The sequence below is a fragment of the Ranitomeya variabilis genome, chromosome 2, assembly GCF_051348905.1.
Source record: "Ranitomeya variabilis isolate aRanVar5 chromosome 2, aRanVar5.hap1, whole genome shotgun sequence".
Lineage (NCBI taxonomy): Eukaryota > Metazoa > Chordata > Amphibia > Anura > Dendrobatidae > Ranitomeya > Ranitomeya variabilis.
Genome location: NC_135233.1, coordinates 799092110 through 799118298, shown reverse-complemented (window position 1 = coordinate 799118298; position 26189 = coordinate 799092110). Strand labels below are relative to the sequence as shown.

The following is a 26189-nucleotide window of genomic DNA, read 5'->3' as shown; positions in this document are numbered from 1 at the left end:
AAACATATCAGTGTGTTCTTTGCATTTCCTCTTGTACAGATAAGTACTATTTATCATGTATTGGTTAGATTATATGTTATTTTGTGTTTACCAAGTGTTTTGATTGACCCTTAAACAAGACATTTACATAAATAAGGAAACATAGGAAAAGAGGACTTATATAATCTAAATCCCTTGCATTTGTAATAGGTACTGTACATAGGAAAAGCAGGGAAGGCACAAATAATATATTTCCTGACACCCCAGAAGTAAAGGAAAAATACTGTTTATGGTAAATGTCATTGTATTTCTCACCATATGAAAGGATGGCAAAATTAGGATATTGGTGCCATGTAGATGTAATAAGGAAACCTGATCTGTACCACAAAAAAAATGGGGACAATAAGACATAGATCAATACACTTTCTGATTGGGTACAAAAAAATTACATTTTATGGTGGATCTGAGGGACTAAAAGACTATGAAACTTGGTAAAGTAAACATCTGTAAGGTGATGCACTTCACAGGATGTTTGCTGCAGGTAGAGTTAGGCAATAGTGATTATCATACACAGGTTTGCTTGTGTCTTTGTTCACAAGGTGTGTAATAAGTATCAGATTCTTGAGGGCTGGGTTTCTTACAAGGGCAAGCTTAAATTGTGCTGTAATTCTGAAGACAAGATCATTCTTTTGTTGTATCTGGAAGTAATTCACTTGTAATCTCCGTGGAAAGTCAAGGATGTACCCATTGAGGTCTCCTGTCTTGAGGCACACGGTCTTCTTTTTCTTGTATCTAGTCTCCTGTAATGGCAGGTAAGTGATGTCTCCATTGCTTGTCTGTAGTGTAACATATTTCATTACAATGTTACTGTCTTTTTATAAAATAACCATGAATATTTTCTTTAAAGAAGCTTTACTAATATTTTTTTGTATATATTTTTGTGAAAATGTATATGTAACGATGCGTAAGTGTGATAATATGTCAATCGTAGTCTTCTCCTGTCTCCAGAATCGCTCTGGTCTCACTCTCTTGTATGTCACTTCTATTCTGACCTGTTGGACCACACTGGAGTTTGTGTGGACCAGAGGTCATGTTTACAATGAAGGCCTATGGAGAGTGAAAACGAGGCGGCGGGTAAGAAAGGAAGTCAAGTGAGTGAGATAAAGACTGGTGGAGCGATGCTGGAAAATGAGGAGGATGGCAATCAGTGAGGATACAACACTATTACACGAATATAGACACATTTACACTGGTAAAGGACAGAATTGAAGACTTTCTGCAACTTCATATTTCAGCTTCCTAATTTATTTTTAAATAAATTAACTATTTGTACATTGTAGTACCTTGGCAATAATAACTGATTACGCAAATTTGTAAAAATGGGCATTTAGGTAATACATTTCATAGATATCCTATGTAACATCTGCTTTGTATATAATGTGATTCTTTGGCTTAGAGAAACCATAGTGCTGATGCCGTAGCACCATACTAAGAAAAATAGGATGGTATGAAGTAATATTAGGCTGTGGTTTAATGACGGGTAACCTGCAACCCCTTCATGACAGAAACAATTAAAATGTTTGCATTTTTTTCTTCAGCTTATTCCCAGAACCATAACTCTATTATTTTTATGTCCACATAGACATATGGGGCCTTGTTTTTTTTGCAGAACGAATTGCAGAATTCAAATGGGGAGAAATTGTGAAAAAAACACAATTCTGACATTGCTTTTTGGGAATTGTTTTTGCGCTGTACATTTTGTGGTAAAAATGACCTCGCAATATGATTCTGCTCGTCAGTTTAATTACGGCGATACCAAACATGTCCAATTTTTTTATTATTAAAGTGGTGAAAAAAATCAGAAGTTTAAAAAAACATTTTTCGGTTGGTGGAGCTGCATGATGACTTCTTTTTTTTGTGGGACGAAACAATGTTTTTATTAAGGGCATCAAATGCCTTCACATCCAGCTGAAGTGGGGCTGGGGTTGTTACGCCCCTGCACACAACCTGTCCAGACATCACAGTTTGTACTCGAATGGCGTTTTATGGATATCTGAAGTCAAGCTTATTGGGTTCTTACCCAAAGTAAATCATCATGGAGAGAACCTAATAAATGTATATTGGCTGATGTTAACATATTTGCTTTGCTTTCCAGCCCATCATACTACATTTCTACACCTGCCAGTATAATCCCTGGTGTTAACACTTCCTTGGCTGTTCACTGGTTTGGTGACAAATACTCTGAAATTACTGTAAATGCCGCAATTATAAATAATAGCACCATTATAGCGAGCGCAAGCAAAGTCTTCCAAAATGGTGAGGCAACATTTATTTCTATTTAAAGTTTGCTTTTATAAAATCTAACCATTCAGATGCTCAGGCTCCAAAAATATTACTACATACTGTAATTGCACTCGTTTTTTTTAAGGCGGAAACAATTTTAGTTAGAATGACTGTACAAGAAAAACAGTCACTGTAGAGTATTTATTTCTGCTACTGTTGATGATTATGGCTTACAGCCAATGAAAACCTAAACGTCATTATCTCAGTAAATTAGAATACTTTATAACACCAGCTTGAAAAATGATTTTAAAATCCAAAAGGTTGGCTTACTTATAAATAAATAATAACAATAATACTGAAATGTATGTTCAGTAAATGTACTCAATACTTGGTCAGGGCTTATTTTGCATCAATTACTGCATCAATGCAGTGTGGCATGGAGGTGATCAGCCTGTGGAACTGCTGAGGTGTTATGAAAGCTCAAGTTGCTTTGATAACAGGATTCAGCTCGTCTGCATTGTTAGGTCTGGTGTTTCTCATCTTCTTTTTGACAATACGCCATAGACTCTCTATGGGGTTAAGGTCAGGCGAGTTTGCTGGCCAATCAAGTTTTTAAACCAGGTATTGGTGCTTTTGGCAGTGTGCACAAGTGCCAATTCCTGCTGGAGAATGACATTTCCATCTCCAGAAAGCTTGCCAGCAGAGGGAAGCATGAAGTGTTCTAAAAGTTCCTGGTAGACGGCTACGAAGACTTTGGTCTTGATAAAGCACAGTGGACCTACACCAGCAGATGACATGCCTCCCCAAACCATCACTGATTGTGGAAACTTCACACTAGACCTCAAGCAGCTTGGATTGTGTGCCTCCAGACTCTGGGATCTTGATTTCCAAATGAAATTCAAAATTTGCTTTCATCTGAAAACAACACCTTGGACCACTGAGCAACAGTCCAGTTCTTTTTCTCCTTGGCCCAGGTAAGAGGCTTCTGGCGTTGTTTATTGGTCATGTTGGCTTGACACAAGGAATATGACACTTGTAGCCCATGTCCTGGATACGTCTGTGTGTGGTGGCTCTTGAAGCAATGACTCCAGCAGCAGTCCACTGCTTGTGAATCTCCTCCAAATTTTTTAATTACCTTTTTTTAACTATCCTTTCAAGGCTGCGTTTTCCTGGTTGCTTGTGCACCTTTTCTACCACACTTTTTCCTTCCGATAAACTTTACATTAATATGCTTGGCTACAGCATTCTGTGGACAGCCAGATTCTTTAGCAATGACCTTTTGTGGCTTACCCTCCTTGTGTAGTGTGTCAATGACTGCTTTCTGGACATCTGTCAAGTCTGCAGTCTTCCCCATGATTGTGAAGCTTACTGAAACAGACTAAGGGACCTTTTTACATGCATAGGAAGCCTTTGCAGGTGTTTTTGTTAATTATTCTAATTTACTGAGATAATGACTTTTAGGTTTTCATTGGCTGTAAGCCATAGTTATCAACATTAACAGAAATAAACACTTGAAATAGATCACACTGTTTGTGATGACTTCATACAATATATGAGTTTCACTTGTATTGAAGAACTGAAATAAATTCAATATTTGATGATATTCTAATTTTTTGAGAAGCACCTGTAATTCTGTGAAGGAGTCAAAACCTATCAATGTGTTTCCCAACACTCATGCTATGTGTACTGCAACTCTTTCTTGACCTTGAGATTTTATGTTATTATTTTTGCTCTTCTTCCCAGAGCCATAACTTTTTTATTTTTCTGTCAATATGGCCATGTGAAGGCTTGTTTGTTTGTGGGACGAGTTGTACTTTTGAACAACACCATTGATTTTAACATATAATGTATTAGAAAACTGGAAAAAAAATTCCAAGTGTGGTGAAATTGCAATAAAAAGTGCAATTCCACAATTGTTTATTTTTACCACGTTCAGTACATGATAAAACTGACCTGCCGTTATGATTCTCCAGTTCATTATGAGTTTGCAGATACCAAATATGTATAGGTTCTTTTTTATTTAAGTGGTGAAAAAAATACAAAGTTTGTAAAAAAAGAAAAAAAAAAGGTGCCATTTTCTGAGACCTGTAGCATCTCCATTTTCGTGGGGCTGGGTGAGGGCTTATTTTTTGTTTGCTGAGCTGACGTTTTTATTGATACCATTTTGGGGTAGATACAATGTTTTGATCCCATGTTATTACATTTTATTGCAATGTTGCGATAACCAAAAAGCTACAATTCTGGTCTGGCATTTCCTGAAAAGCAGGATAAAATTCCAAGTGTGTTGAAATCGCAAAAAAAATGTATATACCATGTTCACTTTAGTGTAAAACTGACCTGGTAATATGATTGAGTACGCAGATACCAAACATGTATAGTTTTTTTAATTTAAGAAGTGAAAACAAATTTGGAAATTTGTAAAAAAAAACTAAATTAAAACATTTTTTTTTGCTTGTGTCACCTTTTTCCGAGACCCATAACATTTTACATTTTTTGGGATATGGAGCTGTGTTAGAGCTTGTTTTATGTGCCCTGAGCTGATGTTTTTATTGACAGCATTTTGGGGTAGATACAATGTTTTGATCGCCTCTTATTGCATCTTATTGCAATGTTGCGGGGACCAAAAATACATAATTCTGGCAAATACACAAATATGTATATTTATTTGTGACAAGTAGAAGCTGCATTGATGATTTAGGCTGTGTGCACACGTAGCATATTTTTTACGTTTTTTTTGTGGTTTTTCGCTATAAAAACGCTATAAAACCGCGAAAAAAACGCTTACATTAAGCATCCTATGTAATAGAATGCATTCCGCATTTTTTGTGCACATGCTGCATTTTTTTCCTGAGCGGAATCGCATTCCAGAAAAAAACGCAGCATGTTCATTAAAATTGCGGAATCGTGGCGATTCTGCACCCATAGGAGTGCATTGATCTGCTTACTTCCCGCATGGGGCTGTGCACACCATGCGGGAAGTAAGCAGATCATGTGCGGTTGGTACCCAGGGTGGAGGAGAGGAGACTCTCCTCCACGGACTGGGCACCGTATAATTGGTAAAAAATAAAGAATTAAAATAAAAAATAGTCCTATACTCACCCTCTGATGGCCCCCGAAGTGTTCCCGCCTCTCCGGTGCATGATCTCTCTTCCGTTCCTATAGATGATGTGGTTCAGGACCTGTGATGACGTCACTGTCTTGTGATTGGTCGCGTGACCGCTCATGTGACTCACGCAACCAATCACAAGACAGTGATGTCATCGCAGGCCCTTCACTGCACTCCAGCTATAGGAACGGACGCCGCTGAGGTCTGCAGGTGAGTATAACAATGTTTTTTATTTTTTTTATTATTTTTAAACATTCGATCTTTTACTATTGATGCTGCATAGGCTGCATCTATAGTAAAAAGTTGGTCACACTTGTCAAACACTATGTTTGACAAGTGTGACCAACCTGTCAGTCAGTTTTCCAAGCAATGCTACAGATCGCTTGGAAAACTCTAGCATTCTGCAAGCCAATTATGCTAATTCTGCATGCGATATACCCGCGGCAGGAGGCGCAGAATTGCCGCGGAAATTTCCGCGGCAATTCTGCAACGTGTGAACTTAGCCTTAGAGTCAACCATCATCTCGTAGGATTGAAATGGTTACATTAGACAGGGAGTGGTCAGCACAGCCCCTGGGGATTTTAGGAAAGTTGTTTTTGTGTCCAGAACCTGCAGGAAGAAGAGTGTTTCCTGTCAGACTAAACTAAGATAAGCTGCCAAAACCAGTTCTTTCAGGGAAGCGACTGCAGGAAGCATAGAGGCAGTCAGGACAGCCAGAAACGACCATTGTTGCCTCAAGATAACAGTGTGACACCATACTCATCCCTTCAACCCCTCCACCTCTCTGCATGATGAAGGTATAGTGCTGTGACGGTTTTCGGTAAGGAAGGCCAGGGGTCTCAAACTGTCCCTGTAACTGGGACCCTTACTATCCCTGTCCTGGGTGTACCCTTAAAGATAGACTCGAGTCTCCCCCAGCAGGAGGCCTGGGACAGATATGTTAGTGTATATACGTAAGACAAACAAGGATAATAAAAAGCAACTTACATGCAAAAATACTCACCAAGGTCAAAGAGGAGTAAAGGGAAGGATATAAAGGTACAAACCAAATTGGAATAGGATAATGGAAAAACATGCACCAAAAAACAGCAGACAACAATCTCCAGCAGCAACTATGAACTCCAACTACAGCACACCAACTCCAGCAAGCCAGGAAGGAAAACTTTCACAGGCAGAGATGAGAAAGTCTGGCCAGATTTTATAGAGAGCAGAAATGAGCAGGTCAGGAGCAGCTGTGAGATGGAGCTGCATGTCTCTAAGCATCAAACCAAGAGTTGTAAGCCTCTTCAGCACCAAAGGAAACAAAGATAATTTAATAGGAGGAATGAAACACAAAGGTTAAATGGAAGACCTGCAATTCACAGTACGTAAAGATCCCCTAACCCCAGATCTCCCAGGAGGACATGACACACTTGTGACTGAAAGATTAAGGTTAATGGTCACCCTGAGTAAAATCCTTTGAAGATTATAAAGAACAATTTTTAATTCCTTTATTCTTTATTTTTAATGAGGAAAAAGGGGGTTGATCTGAACTTGCTTTTTACTTTTTTCATATTTTTACAAACTTTTTTCACATTTTACTATTTTTGATAGTCCCTTTAGGAGACTTGAAACTGTGATTGTTTGATCGCTTGTACTGTGCATACTGTATCTGTGCATCAGGATCATTGCATCCTATAAACGCCAGCTACACACTGGCTTTCACAGTTGAACTGTCATCACAAGCTCAGAGGTCTTCAGCATAACCCAACTGTCATGACAACCCATCTCCATCCCGTGATTACTTCATGGGCACCGATGGGCATGTGGAATGACTTGCCTCCCTGCCGGTGCACATTTAATATTTAACAGGTAAACAGCCACTGGCAGAGCTTGTGAACCCCTTTCAAAGTCAGGGACCTGACATATGAAATAACTGTACTTCATATGTCAGGAATGGGTTAATGCTCTGTTTATATTGGCATCATGACTATTTTGCTTTCTGACATGAGACAGAAGGGAACCCCCAAAACTGACAATATGTCTTTATTGAACCAATTTTTTATTGATCATATTTTACTTTGTATTTTAAGAACAAAACATTGTACTTTTCTCATCTTCATTAACAGAGATGGAAATTTTATAGATTCTGTTGATTTTTCTATACTATATTTCATTAATACACCTTTTTTGGCTCAAAATAACTATTTTTAGCACAGCTAGTTAATGTTAGTACATATATGGTAATTATGTACCCAAATCACTTAGATCTATTTTTTTATTCTTTTCAGATTCAATTGGAATTATGACTCTCCCAGCAGTAAGTTATTGGATACGTTTCATTTTATACAATCATTTATTTTTGAGGCTATAGTTTCGAAGTTTTTAAAGGGAATATCATAGCACATTTTTACACATTGAAGATGTGGTATGGCTGGAAATGTGCTTGGTCCCCAATAAAAATAGTATCTTGCTTTATAGAGATCTGATGTGCCAGTCATGAGAACTCTAGTATAAAAGTTGTATGTAAAAACGTGATGACAGGTTGTATTTAAAAATGTTGTAAAAACACTGAAAGTTATCACCCATCATGGGATAAGTGATTTCATGCTGCATGGTGGGGCTTCAAGAACGGGGCTCTAAGTTGCACCCTTCGAATAAGGCGATAGCAACATCATTGTTTATGGATCTCCGCTAATCTCACAGACAATGAAGGTAGTAGTAGCACACTTGCACTATCACTGCGCCACTTAAACAGGGTGCTTTACATCCACATTCTCTGAATCATTGGGATTAGCAGCTGTAGGACCCCGAGCAATCAGCATGTTATAATTAGTGACTGATGAGCGAGTGTACTCGTTGCTCGGGTTTTCCGGAGAATGCTCGGGTGGTCTCCGAGTATTTGTAACTGCTCGGAGATTTAGTTTTTGTTGAGGCAGTTGCATGATGTACTGCTGCTAGCCAGTCTGAGTACATGTGGGGTTTGCCTGGTTGCTAGGAAATCCCCACATGTATTCAAGCTGTCTATCAGCCACAAATCATGCAGCTAAGGCAAGAAAACTAAATCTCCGAGTAGTTACAAATACTGGGAGACCACCTGAGAGTGCTTGGGAAAACCCGAGCAATGAGTACACTCGCTCATCACTAGTTATAATCCATCCTGTTAATATGTGATGACTTGCAAAGTCGATAGAACACCTAGAGGGTTTTTTCACACAGTTTAATAATGAAACATGGGAAGCAACAAAATCAAATAAAAATTAGCTCACAGTAGCTTGAGCAACAAAACTGCTCCTGGAACCCCTTGGAGAAATGTCCATTCCACTGGTTCCAAGATTCTGACCCTCTCAGTTTGTGACAAGTGGTGAAAATTGGCATATCGACCAACAGGAGGCATTGCTCAATCATTCCATAATTTATATAGCTAAAACAATTTGCTTTCCATCAAACTTCTATGCCTATCCCACGTGCCACAAATTAGAGTTAGGTGGTTGAAAATGTGATCACTTGCAGATCTTAGAGACACTTGTTACTTCCTCAATTTGCAAAACCTTATGGCTTGTCCTTCTTGGTGTTGTCATTTCAGTGATGAGGACTGTATTTTTTTATATTGACTGTAGCAAGAATGTGTGAAATCTGTATACTTCTGTTCTCAAGAAAGACATCTGGTGACAGATTCACTTTAAGTTGTAGACTAAGATTGCATTTTTTTTGTATGAAAGGTCCCAACAAATTTTACATCCACTTCCTACACGCTGGCTGTGAATGGATCAGCTCAGAGCATAGTGATCTTCTCGGAGACAACATTGATCAATGTTGAAATGAGGAATGTGCATGTGCTGATTCAAACTGACAAATATGTGTACAAGGCTGGAGAAAAGGTAAACATCAGGATAATCACTGTAAATCCTGACATGAAGCCATATAAAGAAGGAGCCGTGGACATCGTCATCATGGTACGTCGCTAAGATTTGGAACTTTTTTGTTCGTCTTATACAGTAGATATGGATGACATGTTTTCATAGACTTGTACAAAGAGTATACATATAAATATATTTATATATATACACGCTCACACATATACAGTATGTATATATACTGTATATACCGTATATATATATATATATATAGTTATGCTTGTGGATGATATCTTCTCACATAACAGTGCAAAAAGTAATTAATATATTAATAGGTATATATGCATTTTGGTTTTCTAACCAGGATCCTGAAACCTGCTCCCATTCCTGTAAATTACCATAGTGCTGCTGTTCTCTCTATTTTCTCCAAATGAAAATAGTAAAATGTAACAAATAAAATGTAAAATGTAACAAATAAAAATTAACATTTTATATTTCCATGTACATATATGTCCGAGCTAATACAGTGTATAAATATATATACTATATCATATAAGGTAAATACTGGAGGAAAAAAGGTATAACAAAAAAACAACCTAACAGATTTGGTGATGTTTCATTGCCATACTTAAAAATGATTGCTTTTGGAAAGTTATGACTCTTGGAAGAAGGGGAGGCATGCATACCGCAGGCATTACTTCTTTATTTTTTAATCTAAATCGATGGTTAAGGGCTTGCTTTTTGCAGGACGAGTTGCAGTTTTGATTGACACCATACATTTTACCAATAAATTGGTAATACGGTAAAATGGTGAAAAAAACCATAGCTGAATTTTTCTTCCATCTTCCATCGATGGACCTGTGCATGGGCTTATCCTTTGCATGTCAAACTGTAGTCTTTACTAATACCGTATTGATCACTTTTTGTTACAGTTGATAATAGAGTTTATAAGCAAGGCTTCCTGGGAATCTACAGCTTTTGTGTTATGTATGTAAAGACAATAGCTGCATTTGATTGATTCTGATCCATTTAAAACTCTTTTGGTAGAAATCCAGTTCTTAGTAGAGAGATGGTTTTGTTGACCGTGGTACGCAGACACTGGGCTACCAAAACTGTAACCTGTCTCTGGAATTGCTTAGAATAGAGTAATTTGTTGTACAGTATCAGTGAATAAATGACATAGAAGAAAACAAAATATAACAGACATTTTTATTAGATTAAAGGGAACCAGTCACGTACGAACTTACAGTCCGATCTGTGGACAGAACAGTGCAGAGAAGGAGAGGTGGAGCACTCCTACTTGGTGACTGACAGCTGTCTGCATGCACAGTCAAATAAGGGAGTCTGTCATTTACTAGTAGTACCGCCGAGTAGACACAGTTCACATGTTGAGTATTTGGTCAGTATTTTATATCAGTATTTGTAAGCCATAATCAGGAGTGGAACAATCAGAGGAAAAGTATAATAGAAACACGTCACAACTTCTGTATTTTCACCCACTCCTGGTTTTGGCTTATGAATACAGATGTAAAATACTGATGAAATCTTGATCGTGTGAATGTGGCCTTATTGAAAAATTTAACACAAACGTCTAGAAATCTGATCATCTTCTCTTGCCCTATAACATCTGTCCTACAGATTAGAAACCATTTTCAACCTTAAAATAAAATCTAACACATCTCCATAAATGTTAATTTTTCTTTAATTGTAGGATTCTTCATATAACATTGTCCAGAAGAAACTGAGCATGAAGACAGATCTAGGGGTTGTTTCAACTGTGTTTTCACTCTCTAACAAACCCATGCTTGGTGCTTGGACTATACAAGCAAATTGTAATGTAAGTAACTCATGCCACAAAGTGCAATAGATGTTTCTGGAACCCTATGTAATTATTCATACTCTCATATGTTGGTATTATTACAAGGATTGCAGTTTTCCCTGAATTACAATACTTTAAACTAATGTCAATATGTCTATATTGTAACATAGTAATGTAGTAAGTTAAAAAAATACTAGTCCATCTAGGTCAACCTATTTCCCTGCAGTGCTGGTCCAAAGAAAAACTAAAAACTCCCCATGAGGCATAAAAAAAATATAGCAGAACCAGGTTGGGGTTCCAGCTGTTAAGAACAGCACTGAAGCTCTTTTTATAACTATTTAGAGATGAGTGAGCACTAAAATGCTCAGATGCTCGTTACTTGAACCAAGCCATTCCCGATGTTCAAATGCTTATTTCAAGTAACAAGTATAATGGGCGTCAATGGGAAATCCAAAGATGTTTCTGACAGACCCTACAAAGAGGTCTGTGGGGGCAGTGAAAATCTTGAAATGGAAGTGCTAAGTGGAAGGAGAACAGGATGGGGAAGACCCTTGGAAGCATGTCTGACTCCCAGATTGCTGCTGAGAACAATGGTGTCACATTTTTATTCCACTATAAGGACTGTCAAAAAGAAAACATTCAAAATTGACAAAAAATTTGAGTTTACAGGAAATGAAATGTTAAGAAACATTATTTCCTGTATACTGACTTTTATATAAGGCAAAATGTAATTGTTATGTAAAAAAATTTGGAAATTCCAGTAAAATTTATGAAGGAAGTAAGAACTACCAAAAATGTGTTGTAAGAGGGACTCAAATACACCCTGTATTAGACATAAAGGAGGGCCTCATACACATTGTGTTCAAATTCTGTAGTGGTACTCCTAGACTCATAAAGGCTATGCAAAGCCTTCTAAAAATTACAAGCATGGTCCTCCATATACACTTGATGGCACCAACTGTAGAACCTTATTCAAATATTGTGAGCAAAGTATAGTTGTGGTCCTCCTAAATGCCTAAAAGTTATGCAGAGTGCAAAGCCTTCCAAAAATTGCAAACAGCATCATCTATACACCCTTGAAAGCAACAACTGGGTGGCCTTATTAAAATATTAAGAAAATTTCTCATAAACCAAGTTCTATAGTATATGTGACAATAGTCTGTTTTTCACCATAAATATTTTGTGAACTGTACCAGGTCAAGTTGTTTTGAAAAATTTTAGTCCATCATAGTTTTACCCAAATCACGTTAAACTGTATGGATGAATCAATGAATCCATAAACATTTTTGGAAGTTTTCTTTAGAGTATATTATACCAGCGAAATGCAACAAAAACTGCGTTACAGGGAATGGATGAATCATTGAAAACAAACGTTTTTTTAATTTTATTTTTATATAACACTGAATTGTAACAAAGAGCACATAAATCTGTGTGGATCAGCAACTGAATCCACACACATTTTTCACTGCTTTTTGTATTTTATATATACCACAGAAATGTACCGAACAACATTTAATACACTATGGATGAGCAATATAATATCGAAAAAAGTTTGATTTTTGAGGGTTAGATAGAACTGCAAAGCAGACAAGAAGATGTAATACTCCTTGAATTAGTAATACAAAACCAATACATTTTTTAACAATTTTTTTCAGGTTTAAACAACCGCAATGTACCCCAGAGAAAGTAATAGTATATGGATGAGTAATTGAATTCAGACAAATTTTGAAACGCCTTTTCGGAGGGTTATATAGCAGTGAAATTTACCCCAGATCACGTAACACTCTATGGATGAGTAATTGAATCCATAAATAATTTTCAACACTTTTTTTAGTTTTACATACCACTGTAATGTAACAATAACCACGTTCAACTGTATGAATGACTTATTGAATCCAGAAAAATGTATTTAATATTTAACATAAATATTTTAAGAGTGTAGTTGCTGTACTCATACATTCATAAAGGCTTTGCACAAAGTATAAAGCCAGGAAAAAATTATATTAAGGGTCATCCATACACCCTTGAAGGCAACAATTGGAGGGCCTCATTCAAATATTGAACATTGAAAACACTTTAAGTGCTGCTGTCATCTGGTGGTGTGGAAAAGTGGGGGCTAATCCAGGGCATCACATCACTGCCAAGGCATAGAGGGACAGCTCATGACAGGTGTCAAGCTTTGAGACCCAATTGTTAAAGGTCACAGAGGAATTAGGGAGTACGCTGGTTTGGTCAGCCAGGTATTGCTTGACCATCTTTAAAAACTTTTCTCTTCTTGTCAAAAATACCCAGTCATTGGGGCCTGGACACTAGGATGGTGCCATGAAATTGGCCCAGGGCTTTGACAGTGTACCACTGCCTCTGCTGTGTATCTCCCTCACCTCATCTCCTTGGTTGGGCAAGGAGGAAGCTTCCACGCTGCTGCTAGCATTGTATGATGGGAATTTTTTCAACATATCTTCAGCAATGGCCTTTTGGTATAGCAACATTTTAGAAAACCTCTCTGCCTCAGGAAGGAGAGATGAAAAGTTCTCCTTGTAGCATGGGTCTAGTAGGGTGAACAACCAGTACTCTTTTTTGGCCAAGATACATATAATGAGGGTTGCAGGAAAAGCGTTGGTATATAAAGTCGGCCATATATGACTAGGTCCCTACTGGCAGCATTTCCCTGTCTCCATCATGATGACAACTTTCCATCTCCTCCTCCTCTTCATTCCTCTCCTCAGCACATCCATGTAGAAGAGATGGGATGAAGGTTGTGTGGGTCCTAGTCTCTGTTGTGCTAGCCAACAGCTCTTGTTCCTCCTCAGCCTCTGCCTCCCCATTGTTACCCAATCCACGCTGAGCAGGTGAGATGAGGTTCAGCTGGGTAGTATCACCCTGTGTCATGTCTTCGTTCATCGCTACCTGGACCGCATGCATAGCTTCATGTTTAATTGTGAGCAGCGACTGTTTAAGTAGGCACAGAAGCGGGATCGTTGCACTAACTATGGCATCATCGCTGCTTACCATCTCTGTGGAGTCCTCAAAGTCTTGGAGAACTGCACAAATATCTGACATCCATGCTCACTCTTCAGTTGTTATGTGCAGAGGCTGATCAGAATACCAACAGGCATGTTGTAGCTTGTATTCAACATCTGGTCTTTGCTGCTCACAAAGCCTTGCCAGCATGTGCAGTGTGGATTTCCAGTGTAAGGGCAGGCCGCACAATAGTCGGTAAGCTGCTACTCACATGCACTGCTGCAGCACAGCCAGAGTGGTGGCAGCTGTAACCGACATTTGGAAATTGTTGCTAATGCGGGGTACCTTGATCAGAAGCCTTTGGCAAATCTGGGTAGGTTTTAAGAAAATGCTGAACTACCAAGTTGAGCATGTGCGCCAAGCATGGTACATGTGTGAGCTTGCCAAGCTTCACAAACCCACCAGGTTACAGCCATTACCACACATGATCATGCCTGGCAAGAGCCACAGATCTGTCTGGTCTGTTATTCCTTTAAGTCAAACCTTTTTTTGTTTTAGTTAATAGCATCATTATGTAGCACAGAGCACGTAATACTGTATGAATGAGTAATTGAATCAATAATAATTTTACAAGGCTTTTTGTGAGTGTTATATACCAACGAAATGTACAACATACCACGTAATATTGTATGGTTGAGGAATGGAATCCAGAAATTTTTTTCAAAGTTTTTTGGAAGTGTTAGACATTACAGAAATGTACCCCACAGCATGGAATACTGTATAGATGAGAAATTTAACACAACAAAATTTTTGAACTATTCTTTTCGAGTGTTATATAGTAATGTACACCAGACCACAAAATACGATAGCAGTGAGTAATTTAACCCAGAAAAATTTTTTTAGCACAATTTTTTTTACTCTTTTTTTGTAGTGTTAGATATCACATAAATGTAGCTCAGATCAGGGAATAATGTATATATGAGAAATTTAGCTCAGCAAAACTTTTGAACACTTTTTTGGAGTGATAGATATCACATAATGTACCCCAGACCATGGAATATGGGTAATATTAACCCAGAAAAAAATGTAAACACTTTTTTGGAGTGATGGATTTCACAGATATAACTTTTTATTGCACTTTTTGGGAGGCAAAATGAACAAAAAATACCATTCTGAATGTGTGTTTTTTTTCTAAACCATGCAGTGTAATCTTTATTCTACAAGTGTGCACAAGTGTGTACGATCAGATGATACAAACTTTGTATAGGTTTGCTTTGTTTTGACACTGTTGTCCTCAAAAATATTTTTTGGTCTCAATATTCTGGTACCCATAACTTGTTTTATTAGATGAAGTTGTATAAAGGTTTGTTTTTTTAAGTGATAAGTTTTAGTTTTTAACAATTGTTAAATATATAGGACTTTTTGATCACTTTGTGAATAATTTTTTGTAGATCTATTACTGAAACGATACAGTGGGAACGGAAAGAATTCAGACCCCTTTAAATTTGTCACTCTTTGTTTCATTGCAGCCATTTGGTAAATTAAAAAAAAGTTCATTTTTTCTCATTAATATACACTCTGCACCCCATCTTGGCTAAAAAAAACCTTGAAACATAGACATTTTTGCAAATTTATTAAAAAAGAAAAACTGAAATATCACATGTTCATAAGTATTCAGACCCTTTGCTCAGTATTGAGTAGAAGCACCATTTTGAGCTACTACAGCCATGAGTCTTCTTGGGAATGATGCAACAAGTTTTTCACACCTGGATTTGGGGATCCTCTGCCATTCTTCCTTGCAGATCCTCTCCAGTTCCATCAGTTTGGATGGTGAACGTTGGTGGACAGCCATTTTCAGGTCTCTCCAGAGATGCTCAATTGGGTTTAGGTCAGGGCTCTGGCTGGGCCAGTCAAGATTGGTCACAGAATTGTTCTGAAGCCACTTCTTTGTTATTTCAGCTGTGTGCTTAGGATCATTGTCTTGTTGGATGGTGAACCTTCGGCCAAGTCTGAGGTCAAGAGCACTCTGGAAGAGGGTTTTCATCCAGGATATCTCTATACTTGGCTGCATTCATGTTTCCTTCAATGGCAACCAGTCATCCTGTCCCTGCAGCTGAAAAACACCCCCATAGCATGATGCTGCCCTCACCATGTTTCACTGTTGGGATTGTATTGGGCAGGTAATGAGCAGTGCCTGGTTTTCTCCACACATACCACTTAGAATTATCATGAACATGGTCTATCTTCATCTCATCAGACCAGTGAATCTTATTTTTCATAGTCTGGGAGTCCTTCATGTGTGTTTTAGCAAACTCTATGCAGGCTTTCATGAGTCTTGCACTGAGGAGAGTCTTCCGTCGGGCCACTCTGCCATAAAGGCCCAACTGGTGGAGGGCTGCAGTGATTGTTGACTTTGTGGAACTTTCTCCGATCTCCCTACTGCACCTCTGGAGCTCAGCCACATTGATCTTGGGGTTCTTCTTTACCTCTCTCGTCAAGGCTCTTCTCCCACGATTGCTCAGTTCGGCTGGATGGCCAGGTCTAGGAAGACTTCTGGTGGTTCCAAACTTCTTCCATTTAAGGATTATGGAGGCCACTGTGCTCTTAGGAACCTTGAGTACTGCAGAAATTCTGTTGTAACCTTGGCCAGATCTGTGCCTTGCCATAATTCTGTCTCTGAGCTCCTTGGCCAGTTCTTTTGACCACATGATTTTCATTTGGTGTGACATGCACTGTGAGCTGTGAGGTCTTATATGGACAGTTGTGTGCCTTTCCAAATCAAGTCCTATCAGTTTAATTAAACAGCTGAACTCCAATGAAGGAGTAGAACCATCTCAAGGAGGATCACAAGGAAATGGACAGTATGTGACATAAATATGAGTGTCTGAGCAAAGGGTCTGAATACTTATGACTATGACCATGATTCAGTTTTTCTTTTTTATTAAATTTGCAAAAATTTCTACATTTCTGTTTTTTTTCAGTCAAGATGGGGTCCAATTTATATTGTTTTCTTATGTTTTACTACTTTTGCACACGAAAACTACTTTTTAACAAAAACTTTTTAAGTTTTCTAAATTCAGACCTATATGAGAGCTTGTTTTTTCTATAGGTTTTATTGGTACCATCTTGGGATACATACATTTTTTCATTTTTTGAGAGGCAAGATGAACAGAAAACCATTTTGGTACAGTTTTTCATATTTTTTTACGGCATTCACATTGTACAATAAAACATAATTTTTCATTGTATAAGGCTTTATGAAGGCTGAAACTCCAAATACGTGTTGTTTTTGCAGGGTCTTTTTTTTACAATTAAATAATTTTTTATTATTAGTACTGGAATTTTTTAAATTTATTTATTTGTTCTACACTTAAGGGTCTCTCTCACACTTGCGTGTAAATCGGACGTGTGCAGTTTGATAAAAAATCGGATTGTACTTGGACCAATGTTATTCAATGAGGCAGTGCATATCTGCTATTTTTTCTGCCCTGTATTCTCCATGAGGAAGAAAAATTGCAGCATGCTGTATATGGACACATAAATCAGATGAGACTTACCAATGCAAGTCAATGGGTGCGATAAAAAAACGGACAGCACTCGGACCATGTGTATGGTGTCTGATTTTTATGCTCACATCTCAAAGGAACCAAAAAATTGCAGCAACCAAGCACAGGATGTTCACAGCCAATACTCATCTGGCAACCAAGAATAAAAAAAAATCCTATGTATAGATATAGAGTGCCTTGCAAAAGTATTTGGCCCCCTGGAACTTTTCAACCTTTCCCCACATATCATGCTTCAAACATAAAGATACCAAATGTAAATTTTTGGAGAAGAATCAACAACAAGTGGAACACAATTGTGAAGTTGAATGAAATTTATTGCTTATTTTAAATTTTTGTGGAAATTCAAAAACTGAAAAGTGAGGCGTGCAATATTATTCGGCCCCTTTAACTTAATTCTTTGTTGCGCCACCTTTTGCTGCAATTACAGCTGCAAGTCGCTTGGGGTCTGTCTCTATCAGTTTTGTACATCGAGAGACTGAAATTCTTGCCCATTCTTCCTCGGCAAACAGCTTGAGCTCAGTGGAGGTTTGATGGAGAACGTTTGTGAACAGCAGTTTTTAGCTCTTTCCACAGATTCTCGATTGGATTGAGGTCTGGACTTTGACTTGGCCAGTCTAACACCTGGATACGTTTATTTGTGAACCATTCCACTGTAGATTTTGCTTTATGTTTGGGATCATTGTCTTGTTGGAAGACAATTCTCTGTCACAGTCTCAGGTCTTTTGCAGACTCCAACAGGTTTTCTTCAAGAATGGTCCTGTACTTGGCTCCATCCATCTTTCCATCAATTTTAACCATCTTCCCTGTCTCTGCTGAAGAAAAGTAGGCCCAAACCATGATGCTTGGTAAATTTGCAGTGGTATGATATTCCTTCCATTTCAATATGATCGCTTGCACAGTGCTCCTTGGGATGTTTTGGAAATCATTTTGTATCCAAATTCAGCTTTAAACTTCTCCACAACAGTATCACAGACCTGCCTGTTGTGTTCCTTGGTCTTCATGATGCTCTATGTGCTTCAAACAGAACCCTGAGACTATCACAGAGCAGGTGCATTTATACGGAAACTTGATTACACACAGGTGGATTATACTTAGCATCATTAGGCATTTAGGACAACATTGGATCATTCAGAGATCCACAATGAACTTCTGGAGTGAGTTTGCTGCACTGAAAGTGAAGGGGCCAAATAATATTGCACGCCCCACTTTTCAGTTTTTGAATTTCCACAAAAATTTAAAATAAGCAATAAATTTCATTCAACTTCACAATTGTGTTCCACTTGTTGTTGATTCTTCACCAAAAATTTACATTTGGTATCTTTATGTTTAAAGCATGATATGTGGAAAAAGGTTGAAAAGTTCCAGGGGGCCGAATACTTTTGCAAGGCACTGTAGATAGATGATAGAAAGATATTAGATGATAGATGGATGATGAAAGATTAGATGATAGATAGATAGATAGATATCCTGCAGATATATATTTTTACAACCACCCTACATATTTTATAATGGCACCCTTTAGTGCCTTACATGAGGAATTTATGCTATAGCTTGTTGTAAGAGCTGATAATATAAGGCTGGGAGGATCTGTTGTAATTCAGCCCTTCCCAGCTTAAAAACACCAGGCCTTTGCCTCCCCAGATGTGCAGCATCTCATGAGATTTACCAAGTCAGGCACTTCGACTTGGCTCTTTTCATTTGCCCTGGTGTATTGGCAATCGAGGTAATGGGGTTTGTGGTTGATGACAGCTGTGAATTGTCCAAAAACACAGCTAACATCAAGCCCTGGTGTTAGTAATAGAGAGGTGTCTGTCAGACTCCCCTATTACTAACCCAGTACTAAAAACTAAAAACATAAAAAAGAGTTTATTTTAGAAAACACTCCCCAAATTTTTTTCTGGTTCACCAATTTATTTTAAAACAAAAAATAAAACCCATGTTAAATGTACTGCAAGGAATCTGACGTAGACCACAAATGGAAAACAGACAAAAGAAAGAAATAGAAACAAAACACTGTCCCTCTTTCACCAATTTATTATTAAAAAAAGACCTCACACAGGTCAGACGTAGTCCAGTGCTTCCCACGACATTCCCCAATTCTGTCATCCCAAGCCTATGGAGCCTCGTTCGACGTTCAACATGGCACCACATGGGAAAGAACTCCCTGACGATCTGAAAAAAAGATTTGTTCCTCTACATAAAGATCGCCTAGGCTATAAGAAGATTGCCAACACCCTGAAACTGAGCTGCAACACGGTGCCCAAAACATACAGTGTTTTAACAAGACAGATTCCACTCAGAACTGGCCTCACCATGGTCGTCCTTAGAAGTTGAGTGCACGTTCTCAGTGTCATATAAAGAGATTGTCTTTTCAAAATAGATGCATGAGTGCTGCTAGCATTGCTGCAGTAGTTAAAGGGGTGAGGGGTGAGTCAGTGCTCAGGCCATATGCCGCACACTGCGTCAAATTGGTCTGCACATCTGTTATCCCTGAAGGAAGCCTTTTCTACAGATGATGCACAAGAAAGCCTGCAGCACTTTGCTGAACACAAGCATACTGGAAACATGGATTACTGAAACCATGTCCTGTTGTCTGTTGAGACCAAGATAAACCTATTTGGTTCAGATAATGTCAAGCGTGTGTGGCGGCAACCAAAAGAAGCGTACAAAAACAAGTGTGTCTTGCCTACAGTCAAGTATGGTGGTGGGATTTAGTGCTGCATGAGTGCTGCTGGCTGTAGGGAACTACAGTTCATTGAGGGAACCGTGAATGCCAACATGTATTGTGACATAATGAAGCAGAGCATGATCCCCTCATTTCAGAAACTGGGCCGCAGTGCTGTATTCCAACATAATGAATCCAAACACACCTCCAAGATGACCACTGCCTTGTTAAATAAACTAAGGGTAAAGGTGCTGGACTGGCCAAGCATGTCTTCAGACCTAAACTCTATTGAACGTTTGTAGGGCATGCTCAAACGGAAGGTGGAGGAGCGCAAGATCTCTAACATCCACCAGCTCCGTTATGTCATCATGGAGAATTCCAGTGGCAACCTATAAAACTCTAGTTAACTACATGCCCAAGTGAGTTAAGGCAGTGCTTGAAAATAATGGTGGCCACACAAAATATTAACATTTTGGGCACAACTTGGCCATTTTCACTTAGGGGTCTACTCACTTTTGTTGCCTGCAGTTTACACATTAATGGCTGTGTGTTTTGTTATTTAGGATGCACACCAAATTTACACTGTTATGCAAGCTGTACATGGACTACTTTACATTGTATCAAAGTGTCATATCTTCATAAAAATCCTTTAAACCTGAAGTTTGGAAGTTTTTTATCATTGGGATAGGAGATACATTTTTGACTGCTGAGGACACATGTGACCCCAAAGTTCCTGAGGACCAGGGCTCTGAAGAGAGCCCCATGTGAATGGAGCCGTGGTTGATAATGCGCACTGCAGCTCCATGTGGCTTTTCAAACTAAAGTAGTGAGGAACATGACCAAGCAAAATTCGCTGAACCTTTCATTGTGTCTCAATGGGGGGAAGGTATTTTAGTATGTGGGCTAGTGGGGTTTGTGTTCCTTGGCTGCTTTTTCTTCCCAGTCTGGTCCTAGTGCAGATGCATTATTGGGATTACTGGGGATACCAGCACTCAGACCTCCAGAAATTAATAAGTTATTCACTATTATAATGATTGGGAATAGCAAGCAATTTTGAGAAAACCTCTTTAATTTATTCTTAGGTCATTACTTCATACCACATTAAATTTCTAACTAGTGCATTTTCTAAAATTTTGACATTCTATTAAGTCAAAACATTTTTATCATTTTTTAAAGCCTCTATGTGTCATTTGTTTTAGGGTTCTGAAAGAACTGCACAATTTTCTGTTGAAGATTATGGTAGGTGATTATATTGTTACTGAATACATCACGGTTTTAAAAATGTTTTGCAGATACCGCTGTAGCCTGTCGGAAAGTGTGCAATATTTGTGTGAACACAGGTTCATAAATAATGACCTTTATTGGGAACTTCTCATATTCAAACTTATAGAGAAAGACATTTGGAAATAAAGACTTGTGAAGGATAAATCATATAAATTAATTAAAAGTACATTTTTAACAGTTTGTTGTGGACCACTGGGGAGGCGCCAAATGTTGCAGAAGGGCCATCTGGGGTATGTAGTCCCAATGGCAGCAAATAATGATGTCACGGTAGTTGAAGTGGGTCTCTGGACCCCTCAAAACTTCCCTCGTGTCCACAACAATTCTCAATAGCGGGTGGTGGCACTTGTGGATGGTATAGGACACCCGGGGGCACTCCTGTAGTGGTGGTGTCTGGGTGCAGGTTTTGGAGCAATTTTACTGGAAGAGGTAACTAGGCACAGTCTCTCTCTTAAAAGCTAAGTTCACAGTATATTGTTCTTATGTGCATATAAAAGTAATTGCTCTCTCCTCATGAGACAAGCCAGGTTATGGCCTCTCAGGTTGATGGAGCAGAGTTCTCTTCACTTGTTATTAGAGGAAATGCTGTGTGAAGTCTGAGAAATGTTACACTAATGGAGGGACCTTCACAGATTTTCTCTCTGTGGAAACACACTAAAGTATGGAAGTACTCACAGTTTTCAGCCTACCGTTCCCTTTCGCAGGGGGTAGGCTAAACAAAGTCGGTGGCATGGCAACCACGTGGATCTAGTCCTGGCTAGAAGCAGATAGGATAACCAACCTGCAGGAGAGCACATGTGCAGCTTATCTCTCCTGACCGGATGAGACTTCACTCCTTTGTGGAGGAGATTATGTGGAGAAAAATGTCTCCTCAGCATCGACTTACGTGGAAAATTATGCTGGGAGCAGTAGTGTCTACTTCCCCTCTATTCCTAGGCAGCTTGATCCAAACTCAGCTGGTTTGCAGCAGTGTTCAGGAAGTGTGTGAGCCCTGAGGTGCGAGGCTCCTCCCAGCCATTTCTATGGTAGCTTGTTGTGAGAATAATCACTTAACTTTCATATACACATATTGGCCAGTAGATGGCAGAAAAGCACATTTATGAATCGTTGGTATACAATGCAATGTATTACATCCCCTAACTCACAGTGCCCAAACTAATTCTGACACACTGGAACAAATCTACTGCCACACGACAACTGTCTCATTCAGCAGCAGTAGAATGGGTACCGAGATACCACAAGTTTACTTAACTTTCATTAATTTCAGTGCAATGATGAGGCCCAAACACAAGTCAGACAAAAGTGACATTGCTGTGGAGTAAAGGCACTATTAATGTGCTAACTTTTTTCATAATCTTACAGTTCAACCAACATTTGATGTTACACTGGATACTCCATCTTTCTACATTTCTCCAAAGAAACTCAACCTCAGTGGTGCAGTAACAGCAAAGTAAGTTATATAGTCAAATAATCTATTTCCATATCTGTCATCATGTTTTTAACTCTATGTGAGGCTACATTCACGGGTATTCGAGTGCTGTCCTTGAAAAAACTGACATGGACATGGACAGTACTCGAACCAGTGCTATGTACACATACAGATGACAATGTAAATGAAAAATAGTCCATTTTTTGTAGATAAAAATTGGACAATTTTGTATACCGTCAGACAGATGTGTACAGTAAGGTTACTTTCACACAGCCATATTTTTGCTTCAAGTACTGCCCATGATAAACTGACCTCACAAGGACAGCACTCGGACTAATAATATTCAGTTGGGCTGTTCATATGACAGTTTTTTCACACAGACTAAATGTCTGCAAGAAAAAAAATCAGTGGGCTCTAGTCGCTGCTGTATTTCAAGTGATATTCACCAATTCTTTAAAAGACTCCATGTGAACATGCCCTATCTCCTATATGCTCCTATAGAGGAGGGCATATAGGGTAAATGGGCATTCCTGCTAAGCACTCAGTATATATGTGTAGGGGATGTAAATATGTTTTTGTTTCCTCTTCTCCCTAACCCCTTTAAGAATGCACATATTGTATATTATTAATGTGCTCGTACATGGTGGTACTGCTACACAAAGTGTATTACCACCGTGTCCAAGAGCATTGCTATACCTTCCGTATATTGCTCTGTATATTTATATAATGCCATTGTTTGCTGTGCACATATTGTTTATAGGGAAAGTTTGTCCCCGGGCCCAGTATAGTGTCCATAGTTGGCCATTAGATGGGGGCACTATAGTATATAGCTAGAGTAGGAGGGGGCACAGTGGAATAAGAATAGTTAAGCTTTCTGGTTTTAGTCAGTCGGGGCCTGGGTGCCCGTGCAGCTCACAGGGCTGCCTGGCCAGAAGTCGCTGTGCCCCGCAACATTAAAGAAAGGAGCCCAGCGTAGAACAGCTACACTAAAGGTTCCTCCAGGAGGAAGAAGCACGAAAGCGCTGCGGATGAGGCTGATAGAATCTGTCCCTACAAAGAGAGAAGTCTGGTCAGCACGGGTAGCACACACGAGATGTGGCAGATCTTTGCCTGGGTGGCAGTTGATAGAACCGGGGCGAAGCAGTGTAGGACGCCCCAATGTGAGGCTAGAATTCCGGATGGAACAGATTCTGCGGGACCAGAAGATACGGTCTGACCCGGGGCTGAGCATAGTGAAGGAAAGGACAGAGAAGGGACAGAAAGGAAGAAATCAACTGTGATACTTGAAGTGCCTGTATTTGAGCAAGCTGTGCTGAGTAAAAGAGTTAACATTGAAGTTAAGCCGGAGTGTGTCTCCTTTATTGCGGAACCGTCTGTGGGGAATACATCCCCGTACCGGGCAAGTCCAGATAGTGCAGAGAGCCAGCTACAAGGTACTGCAACAGAGAGATGAGATCTTATGCAGGAGGGTGTCCAGGGAGTGATGCAGGGATTGCTGTCAGCCATGGCTACCTCCCTGGCTTCCCCTTCCTACATATGTGCCTTTCTTATTTCCCAGTTGACAGATTGGGGACTATGTAGTCAGCAGAACTGCTTAATTAGATACCGTATGCCCTGAGGTTCGGATTAAGGTTAGTTGTAGCCCCCATTCTACACAAACCATTTGACTTAAAGCAGACAAACCTATAGGTGACATTAAAATAATGACACAAGTATAAATTGGCCTGGACAGGTAAGGTGACTGGTAGAGGCTTCTCTGTGTAGTGGAGAACTGATAAAAAGGAGACAAGATAAAAATACGCCCACCTCTTTCATATCATTACCGTGTCTCACCTAATGATTTGGCTTCCAAAATTACACAGTAAGTATTTTGGTATCAACTACTGAGGAGCCTCAATTTTTTTTAATTCCCTAAAAATTGGAATACCAGAAGAGATTAAGCTCTTCTTACAACCATTTCTTTTAATATGACCTCGGATGTTAGGTATACATTGCATCCAGTTATATGTGAGAACATAAAATAGAAATAAAGTGTTGTACATGTTCAAAGAACTACTGTATAATTAACAGTAGTTCTGGTTAAATATTTTACGATGTCAACATCCTGTGCTACCAAGAATTGTGTTATGTTTGTTGTAAGGGAGGAGATCAAAATAAATATTCCATTGTATTAATAACCTTAAAGCAAGTTGATTCAGAACTTTGAAAAAACAATCCTGGCATATTAAGTCCTCTCTGATCTCTCTCTCTCTCTCTATCTATCTATCATTACTTCAAAGAAAAAGAGGCAGCACTCTAATGCCATTCAAGTAAAAAAAACTGATAAAAAAAATGCAACCATTAATGTTAAACAGTAACCCTCATTTTAATTTTGAATTCATAAATCAATAGGACACATGAAAATAAGCAACTTTATAATGTAGCTTATCAGAGAAATCTGCTTCTTTTGATCCTGGACTGATCACTTATTTTCCAAATTCTCAATTCATGAGTAAAATCTGTATTCAGTGAAGACAGATTGTTACATTTTTCAGATTGGAGATGCAACTGATAAAATTCTATGTGTAGGGAGCAGCTCTGCCTATAGCTCCTGGCAATCCCCTCTACATAGAATCCCATCAATAGCAGCCACCATCTCTTATCTCAGTTCATATATAGTTCAGGAGGAGAAAGCAGATTTTTCTGATAAGATATAGTATAAAGTTTCTAATTTTCATGTAAAACATTGATTAATGAGATAAAAATTAAAATCATTGGTACTCTTTCATTCATAATATTTTGGCTGCAAACACAATCCTGAGCCTTCCCCAAGCTTGGAAAAAAGTCTTAGTTTTGTGTTTGGAGCTGAAACAAAATATAGCCTGCCTGAAAAACAGACAAAGCTATTGCTTTTGCTTATTTATAGGGTTGAGCGACTTTTACTTTTTTGGGGTCGAGTCGGGTTTTGCGAAACCCGACTATCTCAAAAGTCGAGTCAGGTGCAATCGGTCGATTATCGCGAAAAGTCGGGGATCGACCGAAACACGAAACCCAATGCAAGTCAATAGGGAAGCATAGTCGGCAGTGAGTGGGGGCCAGGAAAACACCTACAGTGCCCATTTTAATGCCAAAAACATCCATTCTTGTTTCTGAAGCTTGTCAATCTTAATTAACTTTATAATAATAGTTGGGCATTGGAAATTGGGGGTCATTTGGCTAAAGTTGTGGGGGGTAGGGCTGGTTCAAGTTTTAGTGGGCCCAGGAAACGTAGACTACGTCACGGCG

General features: G+C 38.8%; 1 protein-coding gene across 1 annotated transcript in view; it reads left to right on the top strand.

Moving 5' to 3' along the window:
- The first annotated feature begins 638 nt into the window (after window positions 1-638).
- LOC143807873 (CD109 antigen-like) overlaps window positions 639-26189 on the top strand; it is a 159120-nt gene continuing 133569 nt past the window's right edge. Inside the window, exons 1-7 of the mRNA XM_077289890.1 lie at window positions 639-791; window positions 2135-2295; window positions 7639-7667; window positions 9070-9303; window positions 10916-11041; window positions 21415-21454; window positions 22859-22946. Of these exons, the coding sequence (XP_077146005.1) occupies window positions 718-791; window positions 2135-2295; window positions 7639-7667; window positions 9070-9303; window positions 10916-11041; window positions 21415-21454; window positions 22859-22946 (752 nt within the window). The 5' untranslated portion in view covers window positions 639-717. The remainder of the gene's footprint in view (window positions 792-2134; window positions 2296-7638; window positions 7668-9069; window positions 9304-10915; window positions 11042-21414; window positions 21455-22858; window positions 22947-26189) is intronic.